We start from the raw sequence: 13742 nt of genomic DNA on the forward strand, positions 1-13742 counted from the left end.
AGAAGTTTGGAACCACCAAGACTCTTTTTAGAGCTGGCCGCCCGGCCAAATTGAGCAATCGGGGGAGAAGGGCCTTGGTCAGGGAGGTGACCATGAACCCGATGGTCACTCTGACAGAGCTCCAGAGTTCCTCTGTGGGAGAACCTTCCAGAAGGACAACCATCTCTGCAGCACTCCACCAATCAGGCCTTTTGGTAGAGTGGCCAGACGGAAGCCACTCCTCAGTAAAATGCACATGACAGTTTGCCAAAAGGCACCTAAAGGACTCTCAAACCATGAGAAACAAGATTCTCTGGTCTGATGAAACCAAGATCGAACTCTTTGGCCTGAATGCCAAGCGTCACGTCTAGAGGAAACCTGGCACCATCCCTACGGTGAAGCATGGTGGTGGCAGCATCATGCTGTGGGGATGTTTTTCAGTGGCAGGGAGACTAGTCAGGATCGAGGGAAAGATGAATGGAGAAAAGTACAGAGAGATCCTTGATGAAAACCTGGTCCAGAGCGCTCAGGACCTCAGACTGGGGCGAAGGTTCACCTTAAAACAGGACAACGACCCTAAGCACACAGCCAAGACAACGCAGGAGTGGCTTCGGGACAAGTCTCTGAATGTCCTTGAGTGGCCCAGCCAGAGCCCGGACTTGAACACAATCGAACATCTCTGGAGAGACCTGAAAATAGCTGTGCAGCGACGCTCCCCATCCGACCTGACAGAGCTTGAGAGGATCTGCAGAGAAGAATGGGAGAAACTCCCCAAATACAGGTATGCCAAGCTTGTAGCGTCATACCCAAGAAGACTCGAGGCTGTAATTGCTGCCAAATGTGCTTCAACAAAGTACTGAGTAAAGGGTCTGAATACTTACAATACCAGTCAAATGTTTGGACACACCTACTCATTCAAGGGTTTTTCTTTATAGTGAAGACATCAAAACTATGAAATAACACATATGGAATGATGTAGTAACCAAAAAAGTGTTAAACAAAGCAAAATATATTTTATAGTTGAGATTCTTCAAATAGCCACCATTTGCATTGATGACAGCTTTGCACACTCTTGGCATTCTCTCAACCAGCTTCACCTGGAATGCTTTTCCAACAGTCTTGAAGGAGTTCCCACATATGCTGAGCACTTGTTGGCTGCTTTTCCTTCACTCTGCGGTCCGACTCATCCCAAGCCATTTCAATTGGGTTGAGGTCAGGGGATTGTGTTTGTAGCCCAAACGGTTCGGACGCTACAGACAGAATCAACTCAATATTAGGAAGGTGTTCCTAATGTTTGGTATACTCGGTGTTTGTACCTCTGAAGGTACATTATGTGTATTTTATATTTCTGTACCCCAGGGAACAATACTGTACCCTAACCGTACCCTTTTTTCTGAGAGTGTATGGACTTAAAACTCTCTCCCTCTGCAGGACCCACCCTCATTCTCGGTGTCCCCTCGTCCTGAGTACCTGCAGGAGGTGGGTGGGGAGCTGGTCATCCCCTGTGAAGCTGATGGAGACCCCTCTCCCAATATCACCTGGAGCAAGGTGAGGTGTCCCCGATAGACACTGCTGAAGGAACCAGAGACGTCATAGCCCTCTCTCTCTCTCTGTCTACTTACGCTAATCTCTACATGTTGTCCCTTTCATTTGTAGGTTGGTCCCATTCCTCGCTCCCCATACACTGTGCTGTCCAATGGCTCCCTCTACTTGAAGCCTCTCAGCAAAGACCACCAAGGGGGCTGGGAGTGCCTTGCCACCAACCGTGTGGCCACCATCGGCACTGCCACTGTTGTCTTGGTGCTGGGTGAGTGCCCACTGCATGGAGCAACATGGTACAAGACATGCTATACTATTTACATACACACTAGTGTATACATTTCCACTGGTGTATTCTCATTGTCCTCCTCATCCTCCTCCCAGGCACCAGCCCTCATGCTGCCTCATCTGTATCTGTCAGTACTGGGATGAACCAGGCCAATGTGTCCTGGGAACCTGGCTTTGATGGAGGATACACACAGAAGTTCACTGTCTGGTTAGTAACTAATCTCAATGTTTATCAGAATGATACTCAACTCAACGCTGCCCTCTGGAACATGGGGTTGAATCTCTGTGTCCCACCCTCTTGCCCCCAGGGTTAAGCAGGCTTCCAGGGGGAAACATGAGTGGGGATCTCTCTCCGTGCCCACTTCCAAGTCCCACCTGTTGGTGACAGGGCTGCTGGCTGGCACCAGCTACCAGTTCAGTGTCCTTTCTCAGAACAAACTGGGCTCCGGACCCTTCAGTGAAATCACCTCTGTCAGGACGCAGGGTCAGTACAAATTTTAACTGACAAAGTACTTTTTAATTTGTCTGTATTGGACACTGATCTACAGTCTGATCTTATCCTGTCTCTCCTCCACAGCCCTGCCAACATATCCACCGACAGTGGTGACCACTCAACCAACTCTCGACCCTCCCTTGTTCCTGTCAGCCAATCGGACAGTGCTGGGGATTGTCCTGCAGTGGTATCCTCCTGAGTCTCAGGCCACACTCCTCACTGGGTATGTCCTCCAGGCTCGACGGGACAGAGGCCAATGGGTCATTCTCAACAGTGCTGTGAAGGCCAACCAGAGTGAACTACTGGTGCAAGGATTACTGAGGGTGAGAGGCAATGATAATTTTGGACCTTGGCAGAATGAATGAAGACACTGACTATTTGATAAATTAGGTGTAATGATAAATAAATTAACTGTAATCTGAAGGCCATGACCTCCAAGCTTTAATGTGTTTTCAGATACGTTGCCCAGAATTGTGTCTATTGAACACTAGTCCTTCTCCCCTCTCCCCTCTCAGGACAGCAATTACGATCTGAGATTGATGGCTCGCAGTAACAAACTACTGAGTGAGCCCAGTGAGTCTGTCAATGTGAACACCACAGGTTAGTATCATTATTGTACAGCCAGCTCTGGTCAACTGTATGATAGAAACACTGTTTAGTTTCATAAAGCCTAGACTAAACAGTCCTAAATATTATGTAGCAGGTATATAAATTGTGCTTGATAATAATCAATGTTCATAACACTGGTCATTATGTTGATAAATGTATTACGTAGGTATTTCTGATTGTTAGTCAAAAGCATGGCTGTCTCTACACTGTTGGTAGTGCATTACTCAGACACTATGCCTGGTATGGTTGCAGGGATGGAGATGTACCCTGTCCGGCCAGGCTTCCTGGAGTTTGTCCCTGAGCCCCTATTGGCTGGTGTGTTGGGCGGAGTGTGCTTCCTGTTCGTGGCCATCATCCTCTCCTTGGTGACAGCCTGTGTTATGAGTCACAGAAGAGCCCATCGGCGCAGGAAGAGGAGAGATGGTAAAGACTGCTGTATCCTAACATTTCTCTGATACTAAGACAGACAATTTCAAGCTTTTGTTTTATTAGAGGTTATCTTTAAGAAAGTATTTTCAAAGCCTACTAAGCTGGAGTTCCAAAGCCTTGGTGACTGGAGCAACTCTTTGTAACTGTCAAGTGGTTCCTTTGCATGCTATGCATGTTAATCTACACTGAGTACACAAAACATTAAGGACACCTGCTCTTTCAATGACAGACTGACCAGGTGAATCCAGGTGAAAGCTATGATTCCATATTGATGTCACTTGTTAAATACACTTCAAATCAGTGTAGATGAAAGGGAGGAGACCGGTTAAAGAAGGATTTTTAAGCCTCGAGACAATTGAGACATGGATTGTGTGTGTGTGCCATTCAGAGGGTGAATGGGAAAGACAAAATGTTTAAGCGCCTTTGAACGGGGTATGGTAGTAGGTTCCAGGCACACTGGTTTGTGTCAAGAACTGCAATGCTGCTGGGTTTTTCACACTATACAGTTTCCCATGTGTATCAAGAATGGTCCACCACCCAAAAGAAATCCAGCTAACTTGACACAACTGTAGGAAGCATTGGAGTCAACATGGGCCAGCATCCCTGTGGGATGCTTTCGACACCTTGTAGTCCATGCACCAACAAATTGTTTACTCAGTGTATTTCAGTTGACAGCATTTCTTTTCATCCCATCTATTTGTTTATTTTACATGTGCCATTGTTTGACCTTTTCACCCTTCCCCGCCTTTTCAGATCTCCCCTCTGCCTTCCAGAAGAGTCCTTCTCCAGAGTAAGTTCCCATCCTTACCAGCATGTTTCCCTCATTGCATTGGCTGTCTTCTCACCAACCCACGTTTCATTCTTGTGTATTTTTTTGAGAATCATTGCAAATGAATGTGTATTTATTTTATCTGCTACTCATAACAAGCATAACTATTTGTATCCACTGAATGCATCCTTACATATTGTTCTTCTAAGCTTGAGACAATAATGTAATAATGCATTAACCTGTACTGTTTAACTGAACTCATCTCTCCTCCTTTATGACTCTTCTCTTCCTCAGAGCTCGCTCGCCTTCTGACAGCCCCGACAGCGTCCTGAAGATGAAGTTGTGTCCTCCCCTGTCTTTCTTCCCCAACTCCTCGTATTCCCAGGCTGATCGTTCCTCCTTCGATAAAGGCAGCAGTGGAGAGTACCAGGACCAGCGCAGGCAGCTCCTGTCCAGCTCTTCTTCCCCACCACATTACACCCTCTTTGAGAGCCACCTGGGGGGTAAGGCCCCCTCACCGTCTGCTCTGGAGTCCATCTTAAGAGGCCCAGATGGACGTTTCATTGTCCAACCCCTGCCAGAGGCGTCTACTCTTTCTAACATGAAGAAAAACGTGAAAACAGTCTTCCTACAAACCCAAACCAATGGGGGAGGCAGCGGCACAGGGAGCAACCAGACATCTTTCAGAGGCTCTCCAAAGTCCAGCAGTCTGAGCTCTGAGAGGGGAGAGAGAAAGGACTCCCCCCTGACAGTGGAGGTTACAGAACTCAGCAAGCCCCCTGCTTCCCCAGGTAGAGTGAGGGCAATGGCCAGGAACTTCTCCCGTCATGGCTGCTTCTACTCTGATGACGAGCAGGGCTTCTCAGAAGCTCTGCTGGAGAGAGCCAGTTTCCACTCCGACAGGAGTGAGAAGAGAGCATGTGACTCCCTGAAAAGATACCGATCTGGGCACCCAGAAGACATCTTCCCCAGCCTGGGCAGGAGAGCCAGACTGCTGGAGAGGGACAGGCATCACCAAGCAGACTACCAACCCATGGAGAGAGAGAGCCAGCTGACCAATGCCTGCACACTGGTCTCACAGATTGACACAAGTGAACAAGAGCAGGATAACCTCAGAAAGTGTCTGCAGCTGGCCAAAGAGAGGGAGATGAGGGAGTTGGATACCTATACCGCCAGCCAGAGGGCAAGGGAGCGGGAGAAAGAGGAGAGACAGCCTGAAAAGGCAGCAAGCCCTAACAGGGAACTGGGCAGTTCAGGGGCTGAGGATCCTATATGGAAGCCACAGGACATTACCTTACGTCCCAAAGCCCACCGGGCATCCGGGCAGACCCATCAGCTGTCGGACTATAGGAGGGCCTGCTACTTTGGGAACACCAGCAGCCCAATGGACCGGCTCCCTTCCTCCTACATCCAATGGGACATCAGCCCAGTCACCTCTATCAACAGCCTTATCCCAGTGCAGAGCCCCTTAGAGAGCACCACACCGAGGTCCCAATATCCTCACCAACGTCATGCTGGGCCAGCCATGGAGGACTCACTACCTGTGGACTGCTCACGCTGCCCAGTCACTCAATGCACCTCTCCATCTCTGCTCTCCCCTACCTCAGAAAGCCCACCTATCAGTCAAGGAACAGCCAGAAACATAGGCAGAGCCAGGTCAAGGAGTCCTGACAGAACTGTAGAAAGAGAGCAGGACATGTATCGTAGAAGGTCAATGGTTGAGGAGGGCTGGAGGGAGACAAAGCAGCCAGGGGGAGGTGCCTTAAAGTCAAGATTGTCCTTTGCTAATGGTACACAGCATCTGGAGCCAGAAGCTGAAAGATCTATTTCAGCAGATCGAGTGAGGGCCACAAGTTCGGGCCAGCCTTACCCAGGCACTGCACCATACAGTCTGTCTGAGAGAACAGAGACAATAGATGATAGGGAGAGATTAAATCAGAGTCCCTCTGGTTACTCTACCTTGCCCTATGAGCTCCACAAAGCAGGGGCCAAAGGGAAAGTGAGAGATGATCAAATTGGGGAAGACCTTCAGAGTTCACTGTCATACCCTGAGCAGGAGAGAGAGGGTGTCAGAGCACGCTCCAGAAGGAGTGATAGGGCTCTTTTTAGTGACAGCCCCAGTCACATTTCCCCCTTAACCCTTCTGGAAGAGTGTGAGAGCAATCAGTCCCAGTTCTCTGTAGCCAGAGTATCAGAGTCTTTCAAGAATAAGCCGGCAACTCAGGCACTCAAAATGTCCCCACTGCAGACAAGTGCGATTCTGGAGTATTTGAGCCTCCCAGGTTTCATTGAGATGAGTGTGGACAACCCTGGGGATGAATCTGAACTCACAGACACTGCTTGCAAAAGCGTAGAGCCACAGACAGAGACTTCTCTGGAAGGTAAGCCAGACGTGGTTCCAAAAAACTGGGATGTTCATGTGCAGGAGAACCTAGAGACAAGTTCAAGCCAAAAAACTGTTTCTTTTTTAGAAAACAGACACTTTGTTGGTCCAGCAGGAACTTCAAAGGCAACTGAGAAGCCCGACTATAGATACTCTCTGCAAGTGCAAGCAAGAGATTCAAGCCACAGCGCTGGGATTCCAGACAAGTCAAAAAAACTATCACCCGGTTCAGAATACACAGGGAATTATCGTTATTATGAGCAGTCACAAACACTTATTAGTCAAAAGACCACAGGCTCAGAGAGACCACCATCGAGAATGGGTTTATGTCCAGCCCAGACATTGGTTGGTGCAGCTAAAAGCATGGCAGAAGTTGTGTCAAAACACACTAATACTTTTGCAGGGAAACCAGAGTCAGCTTCAGAACAATCCCAAAGACTTCATTCTCAGGGCAACAGGACTAATAAAATAGCCTCTAGGATCTATCAACCCCCTGCACCGTTCATCAAGAAATCTCTGAGCATTGGCCCCTGCAGAACACTTTCAGGCATGGGACAGCCTCGTCCATTCCTAAAAAAGTCCATCAGCTTAGGGTCACAGAAATGGGAGCATTTTGAAAGTCCAAGGACTTATGTCTCAGAGAAATGTTACTGGGATGAGTTCCCAAACCCAGACGTCCGGGTCAAGTCGTATAGTTTAGGAAGCACCCCTGCATCCTCCTTCTCCAGACCAGGCCCCTTGTGGCGGGAAGGGGTCCCGTTTAGACAGCCGAGGGTAGGAAGCTTGGAGAAGCCTCTGTATGCTGACAGATCCTTGGAGAGGCCTCGGTATGACAGACCCCTAGCCAGCTCTTCCTATACCTACCTCAGCCCCTCCATGTACCCAGCAAGACAACCCCCAGCCTCTGTTAGACGAGACTTATCTGATCCGTGTAGACAGGCCACTGCTTATCCTGATGCCTCCAGGTCGCCTATCACATATCAGGATGCTCTGAGGTCTGTACAGCACAGAAATGTCTCTATGAACTCCTCAATACCCCAGTACCCACCCAGACTAGACCAGTACCCACCCAGACCAGACCATTACACACCCAGACCAGGCATGAGGGGGGACTACCCCAGACCGATGGAGTCCAAGAGGGGCCCACCGAGGCCCGACCTGCCCCGGATGTACAGCTGGCCCTCACACTACCATGGTGGCCCTTTCCCAGCCAGAGATGTAGATAGTCATAGAGAGGCAGAGAGAGGGACAGGGAAGGGGGCAGGGGCTGAGGCAGAGATGAGAGACAACAGGGAAGGAGGGAGGGCCAGTTATGCCAGTCAGAGCAGTGGGAGAGGTAGCATTGGCCTCCTCCGTCAGTCCCTCTCTATCACTCCCACCCTTCTCAGCTCCCCAGAGACAACAGAGGAAAGTGAGACACAGACACACAGAGCCGAGATGGATCTACGTGAGCAGAGAAAAAAAAGGTGAAACTACCGCACCAGTCCAACATCACACACAGATGTCTTCACAGCTAAAGAAATTGAGGATATTGCCAAAATGCCATTGATTAACTGTTAAATTATTGCTATTGTCCCCTGTATGTCTGACTCTGACCACTTGTTTTGTGTGTCTGTCACTAGAAGGAACACATCAGTAGATGAGAGTTATGAGTGGGATTCTGCTGATGTCTGTGTGGATTTGGAAGTCCTGGAGGCCATGAAGCCACAAGCAGGGGTAGGGAAGGGCAGGGGGGAGGGCAGGCATGATCAACCCCGTTCTGTGGCTGGCCTCCAGGACCTCTACAGGAAAGGTAAGATAATTGTATTTTATTACTCACCACACTGAATGTATCATATCATGAGTGAATACATGTGCCTTTTGTTGTGGTTGTGGTGATGTGAGCTGTACCCATGACTCTTCCCATTCCATGCTGTTCCTCTCGATCCTGCCCCTCAGGCCTTCCTCCCTCAATCAGTCCACCAGTTTCCAACCTACCTCACTGCCAATACACTCGCTCCCTAAGTGAGGCACGCTTCAACGCACTCCGCCTGGAGTACCAGGAGTACAGGCGCTCTCAGGGATCATCCTGCCCCAGTGATCCCTGCCTCCCCCCCGACACAGACTCTGACTCCAACTCAGCGCTGCTCTAACCGCCTGCCCACCCTGGTCCGTTCCTCTCTGCCTGCTACTGTTACCCCCTCACCTTCTCTTTGACTTCTCACTGCCTGCCTCTGTCCCTGCTAGTTTTCATCCATCTGTTGTGAAATTGTGCGTTCACTTTTTCTGTTCATTTTAAAACACTGTATTTTTAAGCAAAGCACCAATTTATACTAGCTAATGGAATCCTAATCTTACAGTATTTTGATATTTGTCTTTCTGAATCTTATATTGTTTGTCCTGGGAATGTGTTTAACGGTGTGCTGTATTCTATCATTTTGTGTTTCAGATATGTCAAAGAAAGCAACCAAATAGTTTCTCAGATGCCGAGAACGGACAGTACTGTGGTCCTGGATATATGCCGGATATCTTTTTTGAAGCTTCATGATACCGCAACCTCATTTATATATGTACAAAATCCATATCCTCAACCATTCAACTGGATCCTCTGTGGACGGAACACTGTCAAAAGTGTAACCAACTGAAAAAGACAGGATATGCTTGATCATATGGTGCACATCGTACACACCAATTGCCACAGAATAATACTTGGCCCTGATTGGAGCCTGTTATGACATGCTGGATATATATATTTATTGTGTTTTGGTGAAACTGACCATGGACCTTTCAAAGAGGCAAGTACAAATGTAAACCAAAACAACAAGTGTTTTATGGGCTTTTGGAAAGCTTGGACAATCAAATACAGTTGGCCCTCTTTAAAAAAGATATTGGACAAAGTCACTGGATTCATACTTGTACATAACCACTAGGCCAGCTAATTGTGGCAAGCTATAACTTGTGCCTGTGTAACCGGTGTGAAATGGCTAGCTAGTTAGTGGTGCGCACTAGTGGCATTTCAATCGGTGACATCACTCGCTCTGAGACCTTGAAGTAGTTGTTTCCCTTGCTCTGCAAGGGCCGCTGCTTTTGTGGAGCGACGGGTAATGGTGCTTTGAGGGTGACTGTTGTTGATGTGTGCAGAGGATCCCTGGTTCAAGCCCAGGTAGGGGCAAGGAGAGGGACGGAAGCAACACTGTTACATTGGTGCCGTGACCCGGATCACTGGTTGCTGCGGAAAAGGAGGAGGTCAAAAGGGGGGTGAGTGTAACCGGTGTGAAATGGCTAGCTAGTTAGCGGTGCACACCAGTGGCATTTCAATTGGTGACGTCACTCGCTCTGAGACCTTGAAGTAGTTGTTTCCCTTGCTCTGCAAGGGCCGAGGCTTTTGTGGAGCGACGGGTAACGGTGCTTCGAGGGTGACTGTTGTCGATGTGTGCAGAGGGTCCCTGGTTCAAGCCCAGGTAGGGGCGAGGAGAGGGACGGAAGCAACACTGTTACACCTGAGATCTGTATTTCAAGTCTACAGAGTATTTCACATCAAGGGTGAGTCCTTTTTTTTCCTTAAAGGACAGCAGTGCTCAGTGAAACATTCAGTAATTATTTAATGCCAATATTAAAAAGTTGAGGCATTCTTACACAAAAACATATTACACAAACCCAAGCCTTTCATTTGCATTTAAAGTGAACTTTTCACCATTGGTAGTAAACAGGCAACGCAACAGGCATGCTGTCAGAACAGAGTGGAAAGTGGACAATAACATGAAATTATTATAAAGTTTATAGGAAATCTTACACTGTATGAAAGGATGTATAATATAGAAATGGATATCAAGTGGATGAACTCAAACCTTTGACTGGAAGAATAGCATACAGTATTTTATGATCATACTAAATGTGACTAATTGTTAATGTGCTCCAGAACTGCAACAATTAATTGATACAAAACAACATATATACAGTAATATTAGCAAAGACACTATTAAGACTTTCTAGAGTACCATATATAACTGGATTTTTATGCTAAGGTCAACTATATACAAAGAAACATGCGGCCAGAGCTGCTCTGTGTGTGTGTGTCTGTCATCTTATTTGTACAGGAATTTTGCCCGTCTGTCCTTCTGAGTGGCAAAACCTCTCAATGACCCTTTGATTAAAGTCAGGAATGTCCCTGACAAGTTTCTTCTCCATGGAGAGCATGGCCAGAGCGTTCAGGCGATCCTGTGTCATGCTGTTTCTCAGGAAGGTCTTGATCCTTTTCAGTGTAGAGAAGCACCTTTCTGACTCAGCAGTTGTCATGGGTGTGGTGATGAGGATCTTGAGGAGGCTGGCAGTCTCTGTGAAAGTGCTCTGAAGGTTGTTCTCCATGAAGAACTGGTACAGGGGCACTGCACCACTACAAGCCTTGAACTCACTGTTCTCATAGATGAGGGACAGTTTGGTTTTGAGCTTGGCCTTGTTCAACATGGGGTACGCCTCCACGGTTGTTTCAAGCGCTGTATCGGGGAACTTCACACTGTGTTGTGGGAACAACTCTCCGTGCAATAGTGTTGCGCTGATGAGGTGCTGGGTGAAGGAGAACCTCTCTTTGGCATGACTCAGGATGGTATCACATACCTGTAAAAGATACATCATCAGCTTTAATTTGCAATTAAGCTATTTTTGATGCAAGTGATCCTGACTGACACATGCCTATGTCCAACTCAAGTATATGATTACCAAGGTGCTGATTGTTCAGGGTTTTGGCTACATACTACCAGGCCTGAAAAAAGTTCTAGGTGGGAAACACTGACAATTACATCACAACTTACCTCTATAGCCAACCTCTGTTGTTCTCCTGGTCCCAGCATCCTCCGTCGCTTGATGGGCTGTTGCTGCTCGTCAGATGCGCTGTCCCCACACAAAGAGGGAATTGAGGCCCTGGGTCCAAAAAATAAAGTTTAATTTGATAACTTGCAATCAGACTTCTTAACTCACTGTAATTCCCCCTCAACACACAACCAGTGACTTATATATATATATATAGACAGACAGACAGACAGACAGACAGACAGACAGTGTGTATATACACACAAACTATGTCTAGTAACTGCTTTTAACCTGTGATGTACATAATTAACTGATGTTATTACGTTTTAAAGCCTTTTTCTATTACATTTGTGAGAGGGATGCAACATAATTTTGTTCTGCTGTTCACTTAGCAATAAAGTTAATATTCAATAACAACTAGGCCTCTTCTAGAAATTGACCTGGTGGACACCTGAATAATTATTACAAACTGTGTAGTACTTTCCTGCATTATTATCAACGTCTGATTGTGTCTTCTCTTTCCTTTTAAAATACTAAAACAAATATAATTGTGACGGCTCTATGATAATCACTCACACAAGCACCAACTGGCAGTGGGTGGAAAACGTCAGTCGTCTCGTCAGCTTGAATGGCGATAAAATCAGCACTCTTTACTTCCTCCAGGATGTAATCCTTAAGCATTGACAGCATACAGTCCAACAGCTCGTTCTGTATCGTCTTTGACGTGCCCTTAAAAACGGTAGCTGTCTTCAGGTGCTCCTCCAGCACACTGTCGAGGGAGGCAACAAAATCCACTAAGCCCCCGGAAAATGCCGGGGTTGTCTGAGGAGTCAGTCTCCTCGTGCCCACGCAGCCAACTCAAAAAAGCCCCACAGAACTTCACACAATCGATAATTTTGGATAGAATGTGCCTGTTTTTATCCACCTCCTCATTGTGTTTCCTCACCGCAATCCTGTGGCCGTCATCCAGCTGCGTAGCAATGTTCACCCTTCCTAATACAGCTAGCTTTACAGAGTTGTCCATGTGTGCCCTGGTGTTCTCATGTTTCTTTACCTTCTCTGACAGGTGCTTCATATCCCTCACTCCGGTACCTGTCCATGCTGAATCTGACCCCCGTCGTTTTAAAAAGCAAGCACGGAAAGCAAAATAAAGCATTAGCATCAGTGCACCCAGCTAGCCAAGCCTTCCTGGTGTACCAGCTACGGGAGAAGCCCGCGCATATACTGCTTCCCTTTCTCGCTAGCCTGCTGTCTGATTGAGAGGTCAGGTTGATCTGGGCCCAGCTCTTTCACCCGAACTTTCTCTGACAAAGTTCTCCTCTCAAACGGATCTTGGAGGAGAGATTTCACCGAGTTAGGGTTGGGTCTTGGAGGAGTAACGTTTGCGTTCGCCATTGTTGTCTAGTAAAATGGCGTCACTGGACCCCGGTCCTTATTTTATCAGGGACGAGCTTGGGGGTAAAATAATCGCCCTCCTTGGATTCGATTTAAGATCGCTTATTGACTACATTTTATGTCATACATTCATATCTTAAATTAGCAATTGGCTTAACTGCTACGTAGACCCGCCTCCTCGGGGCACTTTCTGTATCGCCCAGAGCTGACGAGGCGTTTGACAGGCAGAGGAAAGGTTGCGAATATGATTTTCTATCATATCTTACACATATTACTGTGTGCATTCCATATTTCAAACACACAAATATTGACATATTTTTTTTTTTTTTTTTTTTTTTTTTTATTTTTTTTTTTTTTTAAAAAATAATTTTTTTTTTATGGCGCCCTCGCGCCTCCTCTATCTCCCAGCCGCCACTGCATCAAGGACAGTCTTTTTGCTACCACCACCCTTTTATGAAAATTGGTGAAAACATCAGTCAGTTTATGACAATGTATGGATCTGTATGTGAAAACATTGAATATGAAGATTTAGTAAAGTACTCAACACAAACAGTATTTTGTCTTTAGCCACCTAAATTGCATGTGCTTTGAGTGAGCGAGCCTTCATCTTTGTATTGCATTGTTACAGTGAGTGGGTAGCTAGCTCACCATTACCTGAGTAGAAAGACGTGTTTATTAATTTCCCAATTACACAGGTAAATCTCCCTCATTGATGCGTTTGTAATCGTACTCAGTTTTCTCAGCAGAGTATTTCAGACTAACAGGAAAGTGTTGAGTGATTGCTGTAAGTTATGTGTCAATGTTTTCATGTACTGTAGCCCTAGACAATTACACCTTGTATTTTTGGTACCATAGCGACTCAACATCTTAATCCTTGATCATATGAAAAATATGTTATAAAGTTGTCCATGACAGGGAAAGGTTGTGTATCATCTTTGCTTTACCTTTGTCCAAAAGAACGGTAGTTCACCATTCACAAATGGTTGAACATTATTCCCAAATTAAGCCTATATTAAATTATTGGAATTCAAGAATCACAATAAGGCTTGAGATTAAGTACTGTATATAATGTA

At 46.6% G+C, this 13742-nt stretch overlaps 1 protein-coding gene across 3 annotated transcripts in view; it reads left to right on the forward strand.

Moving 5' to 3' along the window:
- The window catches only part of LOC121530852 (protein turtle homolog A), a 49991-nt gene extending 41000 nt beyond the window's left edge, over positions 1 to 8991 (forward strand). For 2 of the 3 annotated variants that reach the window (XM_041836140.2, XM_041836139.2), the window contains exons 11-22: positions 1411 to 1527; positions 1636 to 1786; positions 1903 to 2014; positions 2115 to 2290; positions 2384 to 2622; positions 2815 to 2899; positions 3161 to 3331; positions 4091 to 4127; positions 4401 to 7955; positions 8112 to 8281; positions 8428 to 8637; positions 8918 to 8991. In XM_041836140.2, the coding sequence (XP_041692074.2) occupies positions 1411 to 1527; positions 1636 to 1786; positions 1903 to 2014; positions 2115 to 2290; positions 2384 to 2622; positions 2815 to 2899; positions 3161 to 3331; positions 4091 to 4127; positions 4401 to 7955; positions 8112 to 8281; positions 8428 to 8621 (5007 nt within the window). In that variant the 3' untranslated portion in view covers positions 8622 to 8637; positions 8918 to 8991. The remainder of the gene's footprint in view (positions 1 to 1410; positions 1528 to 1635; positions 1787 to 1902; positions 2015 to 2114; positions 2291 to 2383; positions 2623 to 2814; positions 2900 to 3160; positions 3332 to 4090; positions 4128 to 4400; positions 7956 to 8111; positions 8282 to 8427; positions 8638 to 8917) is intronic. The other variant, XM_041836141.2, reaches the window with a different exon arrangement.
- The last annotated feature ends 4751 nt before the right edge of the window (positions 8992 to 13742 follow it).

The sequence above is a fragment of the Coregonus clupeaformis genome, chromosome 18 (assembly GCF_020615455.1).
Source record: "Coregonus clupeaformis isolate EN_2021a chromosome 18, ASM2061545v1, whole genome shotgun sequence".
In the NCBI taxonomy this organism is placed as follows: Eukaryota; Metazoa; Chordata; class Actinopteri; order Salmoniformes; family Salmonidae; genus Coregonus; species Coregonus clupeaformis.